At 34.9% G+C, this 14,933-nt stretch overlaps 1 protein-coding gene across 3 annotated transcripts in view; it reads right to left on the bottom strand.

The window, feature by feature from the left end:
- LOC120625649 (polypyrimidine tract-binding protein 1) overlaps positions 1-14,933 on the bottom strand; it is a 327,046-nt gene that overhangs the window by 48,022 nt on the left and 264,091 nt on the right. For all 3 annotated transcript variants that reach the window (XM_039892749.1, XM_039892747.1, XM_039892748.1), the window contains exon 4: positions 6,204-6,350. In XM_039892749.1, the coding sequence (XP_039748683.1) occupies positions 6,204-6,350 (147 nt within the window). The remainder of the gene's footprint in view (positions 1-6,203; positions 6,351-14,933) is intronic.

The raw sequence follows: 14,933 nt of genomic DNA, 5'->3' as shown, positions 1-14,933 counted from the left end.
ATACCGCCCTCGTGGAAAGTGCAGTGGCAAACTGGAGTTATTTAAAAAGGTCTTATTCGCAGGACGTGCAATCTTTCAGCGCGACCACTAGCAGACGTCGGGGCGACAAAATAACTCCTTCCGCCATTGGAGACTTTTATTCAGCCACCACAAAAACCTTTTGCGTCGCATGATTGATCAAAGCCCTGCATTGAATGTACGAGATTTAAAATGCATCGGTGCTCAATAAAAGTATGAATTTCTAGTAAAGGTAACCTTCAACGTTAACTTTCCAACACTCACATATAAAATTTTCTATATAAAATTGTAAAGCTAGTTTTACCTTGGAAAATATTTTTGGTAAGCGCAGTTTCGTCCGTTTATTTATACAAGCAATACAGAAAGATATAAATTCTATGACAGGTGGTAGTATCGCGATAACTTTTGGAAAGATAACAATAATCGGATCACAGCAATACAACTTTGTGCTTAGAAAATGCGTACCGACCTCGAGCTTCAGCTTCCCATAACAAAATATCACTACAAAATTATCAAGAGCCGGTAAAACTAAAATAAATATGGAAATTGACTTAAATCACAATCGAGTTCAACGTAAAGGACATTTGCGATAACAATGTCACGTCTATCTGTTCATCAAAATCCCTCATTATAAGTTTTAATAGTGCAAGATACAAAGACAAGGGAGAATTGTGACATTTTCTAAGTATAAATAATTTGACTACTAGTATCCTTTGTCGAAATAATAGGGACATTATTTTTGTGACAAATGCCAGTATATTCTTGGAAAAAAATAGTATTTGAACGCTAACTAAGGCTCAGAGTCACTTATTTGGCGATAGAGAGAGCTGTGTTGCGAATATCTACGTGATCAAATCAGAAATGAGGCGATCCGAAGAACAACTAGAGTTACCGACATAGCCCAGCAAGTCGCAAAGCTGAAGTTGAAATGGGCGGGGCACATAGCTCGGAGAACCGAAGGACGTTGGGTGTCCAAAATGCTGTAAAGGCAACCCCGCACAGTCTTGATCGTCCCCCAACGATGTGTTCAGATAATATCAAACGAGTCGCTGGAAACAAGCGGCCTGGGACCGTAGATTTTGGAACTCCCTACAATAGACTTATGTCCAGCAGTGAACTTCAATCGTTTGAAGTGATGATGATGAGTATGACTATTTTCCCGCCAGTTATCATTGGAGCAGTTAAGTGGCCAATTATAATCGAACCCAGGCTACAAAGTAATTCTTAATTGGATGGGGTCCAGCCCTGGTCAAGTGTATTACAGTACATGCCCAAGCTGACTTTACGCCAAGTTACTAAAGAGAGAGTAACAAAATAATACCCGTAAAATCATTAAAGACTTTTGTCAGTCTCGATAGAGTATATTCAAAGATTATGCTAAAATGCACTATTTTAGGTCTGATATTACGTTTGAATTAATTAAACATAATAAGTCAACCACAAAAACAACTTTATATAATAATTCTAGCGTCCTGAATGCGAAACTGAACCTTATCATTAAAACATAAGTGCTCCTCAGTAGCTTTAACCAAATGTTGGGTTACTTAACTTCAGAATAGAGCTTCGTACAAACCATAAGTCTTTTTAATAGCGATTCCCAATATTGGCGAATAATATTACCATTAAAACTGCTCGAATCCATTACCGAGGGATGTCAAAAGTGAAATAATAATAGAAGATCTGTCTCAGAAATCGTCACGAAAAATAAGTCCTTGATAATGTTAAGGAGACGTTCCCGCAGGGCACGAATCACATCATTATGAAATATCGTTTTGAGGACTGAGGAAATGGGACTGACAAAGAAATGTCAAAATACTGCCGGAATATTTAAAATAAATAATAAATTAAAATATGTGTAGATTTATCTTTATATTTATTTTTATAGCGTATATATTTGGATAACCAAATAATATTTTATCATCGTGAGTAATGTTTACAAGATACATGAAATGCTACCTACTTACGAGAGCGCAAATAAATCGATTGCGTTGGTAAAGCAACGTTGGTCAGGTCAGGTCTACAGGTATCTATGCCACATTTGATTCAGATCGATTTAGTGGCTTTTTAAAAAGCTCGCGGTTCTTTGTTTTAATTTTGGAATAAAATGTATCCTATGTCCCGTCTCCAGGATGCTTTTCAGTTATGTCGAGATCAGTTTAGTTGTTAAGTCAAAAAAGGTAACAAATAAACAAACACACGCACTTCGACATTAGTAATATTAATATGAATTATGACTACCGCAAACGTCAGTTTAATTGGGAGATACCTGTATTTGTAATTTGTAAACACATTAAGCAGGGGGGTGTTGCCAAGGTAACGACAGATGTGGGGTATCTTTTGAAACTGCACAATGATAATCTACAAACAGATAATAGACACCTAGTTGTATCCATTTTCAGTTTAATCATCACATTAATTAGCCATTGTGTTTACTCAGACGCTTGTTTGCATTGTTGACAATCCGATCAAACAACTATTATATTATTGATTAATAAACAATGAGATGATTATAATCATAACTCGGGTATAATTGCCTATAATGAATTTATTTGCCTCGTTTTCAATGTTAGTGTATCAAGTTGCGAAACAATCATTAATTAAGATAATTCGGACAAAGTTTTGGCTGTATTGAATTTTGATACAGTTTAGCTTTTGTATTCGATTTCAAATTAAATACATTATATCATTTTAAAAGTCGAACTGTTTTATAATATACTTAACTAATTGAATTTATGTATAACTATATTTAATGAATAAAAATTGGTAGATATCTATTATTTTGGGTAAACAAAAAAATGTTAAGGCCGCCTTAATTTAAAAGAGCACCTTATTTTTGCCAAAATTAAATAGAAAAATGCCATAAACACGCAAAGTAAAACAAAAGCTCTCTTTTTGTATATTTTTCAGTAAGTATTCAGGCGGTACTTCTGTGAACATAATTACGTTTGAAAAAAAAGTCGAGTATAATATTGTACCTAAATATTTTCAACAAAAGTGCTCTATTATGTCTACTGGATTACGATATTTCATTTATTAGACGTAAAAGCTCCATTTCAATTACTGTAATATGGTAGTCACAAACATTGTTTTAGCATAATATAATATCTCAAAAATGTGTTATCTCTTCTTCAAAAGCTGCTTACCTTTGTTTCACTAAGTGTTTTCTGCGTAATAATCTGTTGTTACATGCTCGTGGCGTGATGATATTATGTAACATACATGAGTTTTTCCCTTTAAATGGACTATTTTAACGCATAATCATTTATTTGCTTTTCTTTTTTCTATTTAATCCATCATAAGTTAGCCCTTAACTGCAATTCCACTAAGCGATTATGCTGTCTAAAATGGTACCTGTTAGGGTCCGGCAGTTTTAATGAAGCCATACCGCTATTCGGTTTATACGCGGCATCGTATCGTTTCGTTTAATTACTTAGCAAAACCTAAACCACCCAGACCAAAATTATAGGGAGTTTTAAATTGAATAAAATCGAGTAATAAATGGATAAGAGTTTTCATTTTATTTTTTATTTTTCGTCCTTAATCCCGCAATAAACAGACTGAATAGATTCTGAATTGTTCATAAAGTCTTCGGGACTACATTTTAAAAGCTTTTAGTTATTAATTATTAAAAGTAATTATTCATCGCGAAGCCAACCACGGGGGCTATTGAGCAGCTTTCTCGATTATTTCAAGTTGATGTTATGAGACAACGAACGATTGAAGGGTATTTTCTATAGGTTTCGCGGATAAACGAATCTAATTAAGGCCTTTTAATTAATCCATTCGTTCGTGTTGTGTTGCCGAATCTGTCGATTGTCTCCCGGGTATCCCCTACAGAACTTGAACTACTTGAAAACAGTTTGTTTAGTGAATAACTATTCTTATTTTATTTTTATCTTATTCAGTATTGTATGCGTAAATGAGAAGCCCAGCCCTTTGTTTCCATAAATCATTCTTATTTATAAATTGATTTGAAAATATCTCATTATACCGGCCCACTATAACCGTTGAGACCGTAGTCGGTGGACTAGCGCTGGCCCAGAGCGGATTGGTGGACTCCACATGCCTCTAAAAACATTATGTAGGACTCCCAGGCAGGCAGGTTTCTTCAAGATGTTTTCCTTCACCGTTGTAGCAAGTGATATTTTATTTGCTTCATCTACCACAATAAATATTTTGAAAATATTGTTTGAAAATCTTTGCTTTCTCTGTTGTGACGTGAACCATCTGATCCGTAGAACTAATTATCTTCCTATTATAATCTCTTTTATAGTAGTTAAAATGAGACTACCGTAGTCGTTTCACCCTATAGGGAAGCTCAAGTCGTAAAATATCTAAATCACATACACTTAACACTTTTTATTGCAGGTAATAAGCACTATCCAACTAGGTAATGTATTTTCAAGTAAAGTAATAAGAGTTAGAAAAAAGTACTCGTATGAAAGCGGCAGGCACCAGTAAAAGGGTTAATCATAATTTTTACTGCAGAAGTGAGAAGTTGAAAGAAGGCGTTAATTTAATACAAGCTTGCCGGATTTAGTGAAAAGAGGTTCAAAGTGAAAAATTATAAATCATCCTACATTATTTCCAATTACATAACGCGTAGTTAAATAGGTATACGTTAAACCAAGAATACCACAACCCCTACTTATGAAACCCACGTTTATTTGTTGTTTTATGACTCAATTAATTTAATATTTTTCAAGATAGATAATAAGGAGGTATCAACGAAAAAAACTACATTACATTATGACATTTTAGATTCCAGGATAATATTTTATTAAGGGTGGAAACTTCCGTTTATTTAGAATACAACATCAAAACGTTGTAGTTATATATGCACTGTTGTCCGTTACACAAACAATTAAATCAATGCAACCCAGTTCGAGGGCCGACACATTGTGATGGAAATCAAATACAAATCTAGATTGTAGGCTCAATTCCCTCTACAAAGATTATATTAATAGTTAGAGTGCAGTGCATGCCGCAGGGCTTCCCCATTGGCAACGGCTTTAATACTTCATCGCATATTGCTCTATAATCCTTTTGTATTTGCAACAAAGCTAATTGAGCTATCGTTACGTACTTAGTGATAAACCATGGTTTCAATTCAATATCAATTATGTATGATTCTCTCGTAAACTGTTTCATATACATGTACTATTATATATTGATTATACATCATGGGCATTATATAAGCTTCTACTGCTAAACTTAGGACGCCTTGAAAACGGCTCACTACTTTTCTTGACTTATCATTAAGATATATAAATAAGTGGTGATAGTCTAGTGGGTAAGGCGTCGGGGTTCTTTCCTTAGAGACCGAGTTCGAGTCCTGGCACGCACCACTGACTTTTCGGAGTTATGTGCGATTTGAATTTAAGCAATTTAAATATTACTTGCTTAAAAAGGTGTAGGAAAACATCATGAGGAAACCTGCACACCTGAGAGTTGTACATAATTTTCACAACGGCGTGTAAAATCCCCCTTGGCTAGCGTGGTAGTCGACGGCCCTTCTCATTCTGAGAGGAGGCCCGTATCCTGTAGTAAGCCGGTATTAGGTTGAAAATAAGTAAATATAGCACCGAACACATTGTAGTGCATTTACAAAGATTTTAGAAATTTTGAGGTCTTAAAATTTGTATGAAGTAAATATTTAAAAGATATCATAACATTTTTGCAAGAGAAATAAATATATTATATTGAGTTATACTTCGAATGGCTTCCAAGTATAACTCAATATAATCAAGTTTCTTTTGCATTTGTCTCCTCAATAAATAAATGCACCCGTTTTCTGGACAATTTACTTAGAAATAGACTTTGATTTGAAAACAAGCAAAATAAACACTGGTAGCAACGTTTTTAGTAACGTATCATCAAAGTTTTCGACTCCCTTCCTGAAGCAGTGGTAAGTGTTGTGATCTTACAAGGACGTCTCGGTTTCGACCCTCAGCAGGAGCGATCATTTCTGAATTTTCTCTAGTCCAGTCTGATGAAAGCCTTCCGTCTTAGCTACTTATAACCCCACCGATAAAAGAAAGTCGCAGCGCCGAGTGTATTCCGGTACCATGCCACGGCGTAACCAATTCACCGGATATGTGCTTAATCTCACTGTTATATTCCTTATATATTGCAGCCAAGTGCTAGCTTGCAGAGCATAAGATATTTGAAAAAAATCAACGTACCGCATTGCTGTGTGATTGATCGGTCTTCAACTCCTTGTGGTTAGAGAACTGCACGTAGACAGCGCGCCCGCGTAGCTGTGCTACGCATCCGCCAAAGTAAGCCACCATTGCGACCGCCGATATTTCTTCCGCCATCTCCAGGAACGCCTGAAGAGAAAAACCAGTCATAATTTGCCAAAATAAGCAGATAATTCTCTCTATACAATGAACACTAAGCTTTATTAATAATAATAACATATATTTGTAATAGTGTTGTTTTTATTTGTATAATTTAACATTGCTAATCAATAAATGATAATAATAGTAAAATGTAATAAAATGATCACTTATTGCAAAATATACGTTAATAAGGTGTTGCATATGGGTTTAGGTTACAATGTATGGCCAAAAATTAGGCTCGCAATGTTACATAATTTGTCAAAAAAAAATAACAGTAAAATGGCACAATGAAGAAGTTTGATATATTCCGTGAAAACCACGCAAATTTGCGTGCGATTTATAATTGCTTTGAAACTTATAAACCACGATAGAAAATCTTCCTAAAATTATCGCTCTACGCACGCTTTGCTTTAAACTCGGCGTATCCACAGAAGATGTTGACTTTACAATTTACAATAGTAACTATTTTATTACTGATTGCACATAACTTTGAACGTATGTTTGTGTTGTAAAACTTGATTATTTACACGCGTTACATTTCTATGTACGTTGGTTTTTACATAATATAAAGTTCTCACTGAAATACGAAATAATAATTGAAACAATAAGTTCGATAAAAAGGATTTTACTATAGTTGGAGATTCTACGGGGGATAAAAAAGAAACTCAGCAGTTGCTCTTTTCCAACATCAAATTTTTTACAACTCAACAATCATTATTGTATCCATCTTCTTGTATATCTCAACCCAATCAGATATTCGAAAAGCTAGGATAGAATGCACAAGCGATGCGTGGCCCGCCTTTGTTTTAATTTGAATGTTACGAAACAATTGCAAGTTGGCACTTTCCAAAATAAACTCATTAATTTATCCGTATGATCGGATAAATAAGGGCCAAGGCATTGAGCATTAATTTTAAAGTAGCTTTTACTATTTTGTAATATATATACACCAAGCGTTTTTAAAAATATGAATGTCAATTATATTTAAAACGTTTTTAATAAATATCAAGAGACCATATTTTAAACGGCATCAGTAACTATCTACTCAACAAAATTGCATTAAAGTTCGAAAAGATTATTTCAACTAAGAAGGAAGATCTAACTCGACAATAAATAAGCCATATAATGAAAATACCTTAAGCTAAAATTATTCATAGACTACATTTGAAATAATACGAGTATATTTTAACTAGATTTTAAGTTCATCAAGTCTTATTAAATATTTCATTTAGCTTGCACCTGAAGAAAATGTCTACTCATCTATACTTTAGTCTAAGTTTCAGCATATCAACTTTATTCCGTTAATCTTCTGGCTTCGCTATCTGAAATGGGCAGTGAACTGTTGGAGATAAAGTAATTTGGAGCCATGGCATCGATAAAGAAGCTATATTTATTTATAAAGAAATCTCTTATTAATTAATTGTCTGTGATTAACAGGTGCTTATTGCGTTAATCGATGGAGATGATTTAAGGACTATATGCTGTAAAAGACTAAGATAATAATAATAAAAATAAATATAATATAAATTCCACAAATTTGTTACCGTCTGCCATGCCTTAAATAATTCTTTAAGATCTATCTTTGTACGCGTGAGAATCGTTGGCCATCCCTGCAGTATAGATACATATGAAACATAAACTTATACACATATTTTATAACAAAAACTTCGGAGATATAAATAACGATAGGTAAGACGAATACAAAGAAGGAACATAAATTGAGTACCTAGTGGGTCTACTACGACAACTATAACCTAATCTAATCGAATACCGCAAGTGGGGAGTAAAATATATGGGAATGAAAGATGACGTGTCGAGAGGTCTCGCTTCGCGTATGTCGCACCCATATATTTTATTCTACGCGACGGTAGGTGTCATCTAATTTAGTAGGATGATTGGTAGTTATAGTTTGCAGATGTAACGAACATATTATGATATAAATCGTGTCGTAATCGTATTATTTTTACATCTGACTAAAGTTTAATTACTTTTCCGAGAGACACTTCTTTTCAAAACTTTAGTAATTTTTCCCAACAAACAGACTAGGATACTAATCGTACTATATAATATTATAAATTCGAAAGTGGATTACTAATATGACATTCCTGCAAGAACTCTATCGAAAAAATAAATGTTTTCTCCAGTACGCATTTCTTTTATCTATTCTTAATATACCAAATTAGGCTAGTGGCTAAACAGATTATTATTAAATTTGATATCAAAGGATGCTAGTCATGTGGTTTAATAATAAGAGCAATTTCGCTTTCTAATCTAAAAAAATACTATTATTATAAATGCACAAGCATGTTTGTACGTTAAACCTTCTTTCACACAGCAGTTTTCGCATTTATAACTTATCATAGATACAGAACAGGCAAGCGAAGCCATGGGTACAGTGTGGTGTTTATACGAGTAAAGGAAAAAAAAGGAAATCTATCATCATGTAAGACACCTGCAGAATATCTATTTAAGAATGAGGCAAAATATTTACCCCTCTTGAATGAGTTAAAGTGTTTTCGCCTAGTAGTAAAACACATAAATAAGCTTTCAAGTCTCAACTAAAACATGAAATACACAAATATTCCAGAACGATGCCTACGCATTACCTAATGCACTCATGACATTAAACTGTGGAAAGCAGAAACACTATTTTACGTTTGATACTGAACGTGACGTAAACGGTTTATGAATTTCCAGGTATTTCGTGCACAATTCTGCGAATGAATACATTGCTAAGCGATGTTAGCATAACGTGCCGGTAACAAGGTTGTGTGTCTGTGGCACCCATGGTCTGCAATTAATCGGCTCTGATGGACTCGGCCATACATAAACTTGTGCCCAAACAACGGTCTGATCCCCCGCATGCACGCTGTAGTCTGGTTCGTACACTAAATGTGTTATGATTTCCACGATCATTTTAAAGGGAAAATTTAGCATGCCCGCGTCCTATTTCATGTGCGCGCCATTCAAGACCGCAGGATCCTGCTTTTGGCATTTGAACATGGCAGACCAACGTGCAAAATACACCGGTATAAACCCGCGTAGTAAGCCGCAAATTAAATAGAATTTGTCTGGTGCTAATTAAAAAACAAACCTAGTGGTGAAAAGCGGATGGAACTGGGATATTTAAACAGACTGTACCTTTGCCGCAAGCCGCGATAATTATGCAAATAAGACACCTTCAGTAAATAACGCAGGGACATGCAGACTTTTTTTTGATGTTTGCTCTCTTATTATCTACCGGCTTATCAACGAAGTAAGAACTAAAGACTAAAAATTGCTTTAACTAACTTTTGTATATTATTACAAAATTCTAAAAATCATTCCATCCATTACTCTGAAACTTGATTATTTACAAGTGATATAGTTAAACTGATAATAAATACAACAAAATATTTATTCGACGAAAGGTTAAAACGGGGTTTTTAAACATGTTGAGAATAGAAACAAATACTGCTCTTTTATCCTTATCTTCAATATCATCCTATCCATGTCCCACAGCTGGGCATAGTCTTCTCTCATTACATAAAGTGGTTTAGACAGCTCACACAGCTCGTTGTGGCCTTCTTAATCCCACGAATTACATGCCTATATTATGAAAATTAAGCTTAATTTTGCTATAATACGGGAAGCACGGGAAAACAGGAGAATTTATTTGGTATAATTTCTTCAATCCTTATTCTCCACACCAAATAGATCTTAGGCAATGTAGCCACTACGCACGTTTCGCTCCGAAACCGGAGCATCCTCAGGAGATGTTGACTTTCAATGAATAATTGTTATGTCCTTATTTATCATGGACATCCGCAAAGTAACCCCTGCTTCTATCCAATAATTACATGCCTTGATATACTTTTCACCGCCATTATATACCGCGTCGTATCAATGTCCACTCCCGTATAAAAATGGGCAACCTTAATAAAAAAAAAATAAACACTGAACTTTTCATGTCCGAATAAAATTGCCTTTAATATTATAAATTGAATTGATTCATAAATCAGATCAAAAGTTACCTGAGTGCGGGCGTACAAATTAATGGGAACATGGCTGCCACGCAACGCTCGCTCATAAAATAGTGTCAACGGCTCTTCGTTTTAATCACCGAGAGTGGAAGCGATTGTCCGCACCCATTCACATCGATGTTTGCCCACCTCTCGACAGATGCCGCCTTTGTAACTGGACGCTCCGGAGCTTTGGTTACCGTCGTTTGCGATACTTTTCAGCATTCTCTAATAGTCCATCAAAGGAACGAGACCTGTTCAGGTTTGGAGTGCTATATGGAGTATGGAGTGTTATATCGATCAGTTGGTGTCGATGCCGACGAGATAATGCATAACGCAACAAATGTTCTAAGGAATGTCTAATATGGACCTCTTAAGCATCTATTATTTGTTAGTCCGGTGTATATTCAATACAAAATTGTAGATTGTAATAAAAACAAAATTTCGTCCATTCAAAGAATGAGAGGCGACCCCCAACCGAGGGCAAAAATAATAACAACGATGACGTGACAACACTAAAGATATGAAGGTAAAAGCACATTTAAATTTCATTGTGCTTGCACTCTGAGGACGGAAATGAAAAGATACAGAAAATTTCATAACAAAACAGCAAGCTCGTGACCGTTCATAAAAAAGGGATTCGACTTGTTTCTCTTGCTGGAGGAGAGATTGTTTTTCTTCACGCCACGATATATACGGGGTGGATGTCATACAGGCTATTTATTAGATGGGATAACATTGTCGGAGCGTCTGTCCTACTGCCTGCACGTAATAAGATTTCTTTTTTTTATTATTTTACTTCACGGCTGTAAACTAACTCATTTTTAATTTGTCAGCAGCAACTCGTAAATTCCGACTTGCACGTGCTTCAGAGCCTGTTTCAACGTAAGACAGGTAATAAAAATGGTTGGATGTCGTCTTAAACTTGTTTGGACGTACTTCTTCCGGCATTTGATAATATTATGTACTTTTGTCAGGTTGTTTGTTTATCTTTCGGTACCTAGTTATTGCATATATCATTATAATATAAGCACACGCATGTCAGATGAAATTTATTCGATTTACTTTTCTGAAGAAATAACAGTAGAGTACTTATCATGAACTAAATAAGAAAGTATTGTCAGCGTTATAGAATATAAATATACAAAATAAGATAAAAAATAATGTACCGCTCCGCGTCGTGGTATTCATAACCCAAATTGAAATTTATTTTCAACGTTGCCACCCCTTGAATTCCGCTAAGTAGAATTTTGATGGAAATTCGCATTCGGGCTAATTTATTATAATTTTGGTGCAAAAAGTATAAATTAATAACCACAGCTACTAGTACAAAAAATAAAAATGGTGACATCTTATATTTTACTATAATAAAACCAGCAATAAATGAGTGTAAGAAAATGACTTATTGTGTCCTGTCTTGTAAACGAAAGCTAATGACTTGCACTAAACATTTTGTAGCTCCAATGGTCATCGTTAGTATATAATTTGCTAGCACCATCAGAAATTAAATTTCATGCATGTAAATAATACATATGTGAAATAACCGTAATTTTTCTTTATTACATTCGTGATGGAATATGCATATTTTGCAAATTAAGTATTTTTCAATTCCTTTCTAAATGTCCTCTAAGGGAGTCTCAAGAATAGTTTTTAAAAGTGCTGTATTTTATAAATATGTTAGCACTTAAAGATATTAAACGAGATATCAGTAAGCGTTGGCCTCAAAGTCGATTGAAAGATTCGCAGCTTAAGCTGAATAAACTTCACTAATGTCCGCTAATACTAGCTTCATTTTGCGAAAGTTTTCCCGATTGAGTTTAACGCCTGCTTAGCGATTTCCAAGGCAAGGAAGGATTAGAACTTAAACTTCCCTTTTTTATAAGTGGCACTTCAACTTTTTGCGTTAAGGTGATAATATCAAAGAATTAAATTAATTAAATAAAAATTTCACCGGAATCGAACTTCATAACATCAGCATGGTGAGATTTATATTGAATCCCATATAGCATAATTTTAGACTTTTGATATATATTTTTTTATAATTATCTTTTTATTTATCAGTCTACTGTATGTGCGTTTGTCACCTTACTTCTCCTCAGCAGCTGGACTGATTTGGATTAAATCTTGTGCGTATATTAATATGAGTTTCTGGATGGCTGGAAAATATAATAGGATATGCGCTGCTTTACCGGACAGGTGACGTCTTCCGTTAGGTACGAGTATGAGATAATTTCTTAGTAACAATAATTAGAAAGTCAATTTGTTGCGTGACATTTTAACTGACTTAGAGACGAAATTCAAATTTTAGTAATCTTCGAATATGTTAAGAGATTTCAAACATTTTTATATTGTCTTTTAAGTATCCGGTCCGTAGTTCGTACCTTTAGGTAAGAAAAGGGACCATATTAATAAACGTCCGCTGCCTATCCATCAATCTGTTCGTCTGTCACAGCTTTAGCTGAAATACGTAGCACCAGTCGTAATTTCCACAAAATTGTAAAACTAATACCTACATACATGAATAACACATGGAATTAGTTACGTCTGTTAATAATTAAAAAAACAATAAACATTGATTGTTTGACAGACAATATTACTCCAATCATTGGATACATTGAAAAATGAAGAGTGCGTAAGTGGTAAAACAGTGGGTAAAAATTTGTCACCAATAAAGCAATTGTTACACCGTTGATAGTAAGTAAGAGGTTGTACTCCCTGTTCGGGGGACCGAGGTCAATCCCCTGCATGCACCTTTATTTTTTTTGACTTATGTGTGTTTTTGGCAATTAATTATTACTCTTCCTGTTACGGTACAAATATCGTGAGGAAACCAACTTACCTGAGTAGTTTCCATAATGTTCGCAATGACTTGTGAAGTCTTATTATGAAAATTAAGCTTAGTTTACTATACTACGCGAAAAGCAGGAGAATCTGTATGGTGTAATTTATTTATTCAACCTTTACAGTCTACACCAAACAGATCTTCGGCAATGTACCCTCTACGCACGTTTCGCTGCGAAACGGGAGAATCCTCAGGAGATGCTGACTTTATTATAAACAACTGTTGAGGCAACATCTCCTGAGATCTGTTTGGTGTGGAGTATAAAGATTGAAGAAATTATAAATTACACAATATAAAGTAAAGCAAATTAAGCTTAATTTCCATAATACATTATGGGATTCCGCAAAGTAACGCTTGCTTCTATCCAATATTTAATCCCGACTGGTGAGTCTACCAATCCGCTAAACCAGTCTCTTTCTGCGAGGATATCTGTGACCTGTATTGGGTCATTTATGGGTTAATGAACACAATGAGAGCAGTTGTTCTAGAAAATTAACTTTGTTTCGTCAATATGGAGCATGTTCCGTGTAGCGTGACCTGGTTTCTAGAGGGCCGCCAGGTAATGTAGAACGGGAAACAAGTAGGACTACTTCCTAACTCCTTTTCACTCTGAGAGGAAACCCTTGCTCTTTAGTGGGCCGGTAATGTGTTGATAATGACGAATAATGTATGATTAAATCATTTGCTTTGAAACTTTTACTTTGCTTTGTCAATTGGGAGCATTCTCCACGTAGTGGATGTAGCGTGACCTGTTTTCCAGAGGGCCTATAGGTAATATAAAACGGGAAACAAGTAGGTAGAGGCCGGTGCCACAATGGTTAGCGGCCTATTTGCGGACGAGACCGAGCCGCCCACTTGTTGTGCTTCCGCTTTTGGCTCCTATTGTGAGGAGTGGTGTTACATGACCGAGTTCGCTTATTAAAAGCCCATGCGTATTGTATTATTTGTACGACTTGAGGGATGCTTCTTTTAGAGTGATTCATTTCGTTTATTTGTTACGTAACGAGAATGTTTGTAACAGATAAACAGATTATTTTTTTAATTATAAAGAAATCAAAACTATGGACTATAACATGTGGTGCTTGTGGTTGGGCCTGCGTGAGTTTTAATATGTAGCTAATTTTACTGTACCTACGTTGACCGTCTAAAGGATGCAATCGTTCTAAATTACCTTAAGATTTTACAAAACGAATGTTATGATGAGCTCCGTATAAACCTTTTATTTTCCCGGTATTGGCAGTTGGTTTGTAGGTATACTATGTAGCTATCTTTGTGCCCAATTTCATTATTATATCGATGCAACGTCCAAGCCAAACGTAGGTAACAATCAAACAAAAAAACATACAGACACTTTCAAATTAATATTTTTAGTGTGGATATATAATGACTGCTAGTTGAGAGCGAATAAAAATGGCTTCTGATGTTAATCTTCTACCATCAATTTTTTTTGTTAAAATTGGCTTAAATAGTTTAATACGATTCGATATCAAAATGATTTAAATTATTCAACTAACTAAAATAGGAGCAGCGTGGTAGATGTAATCTCTACCTCTCTCTCTAGTCTCTTCATGCCTGAAAGGCCTGTGTCCAGCTTCAGGCTGACGATAATTGCCACAAAACATCCAATTAAATTTTAATTTTTATGCAAATTTCCGCTACAAAATGAAAAGAGGACCATGAAAATAAGTTAATAAATGCAGGCTAAGCCGATTTGTGTTATCTGTTCGC

This window comes from Pararge aegeria, chromosome 8 (assembly GCF_905163445.1).
Source record: "Pararge aegeria chromosome 8, ilParAegt1.1, whole genome shotgun sequence".
Classification (NCBI taxonomy): Eukaryota; Metazoa; Arthropoda; class Insecta; order Lepidoptera; family Nymphalidae; genus Pararge; species Pararge aegeria.
Note: the sequence above shows the minus strand (reverse complement) of the source record. Positions and strands in the feature narration are given on the sequence as shown.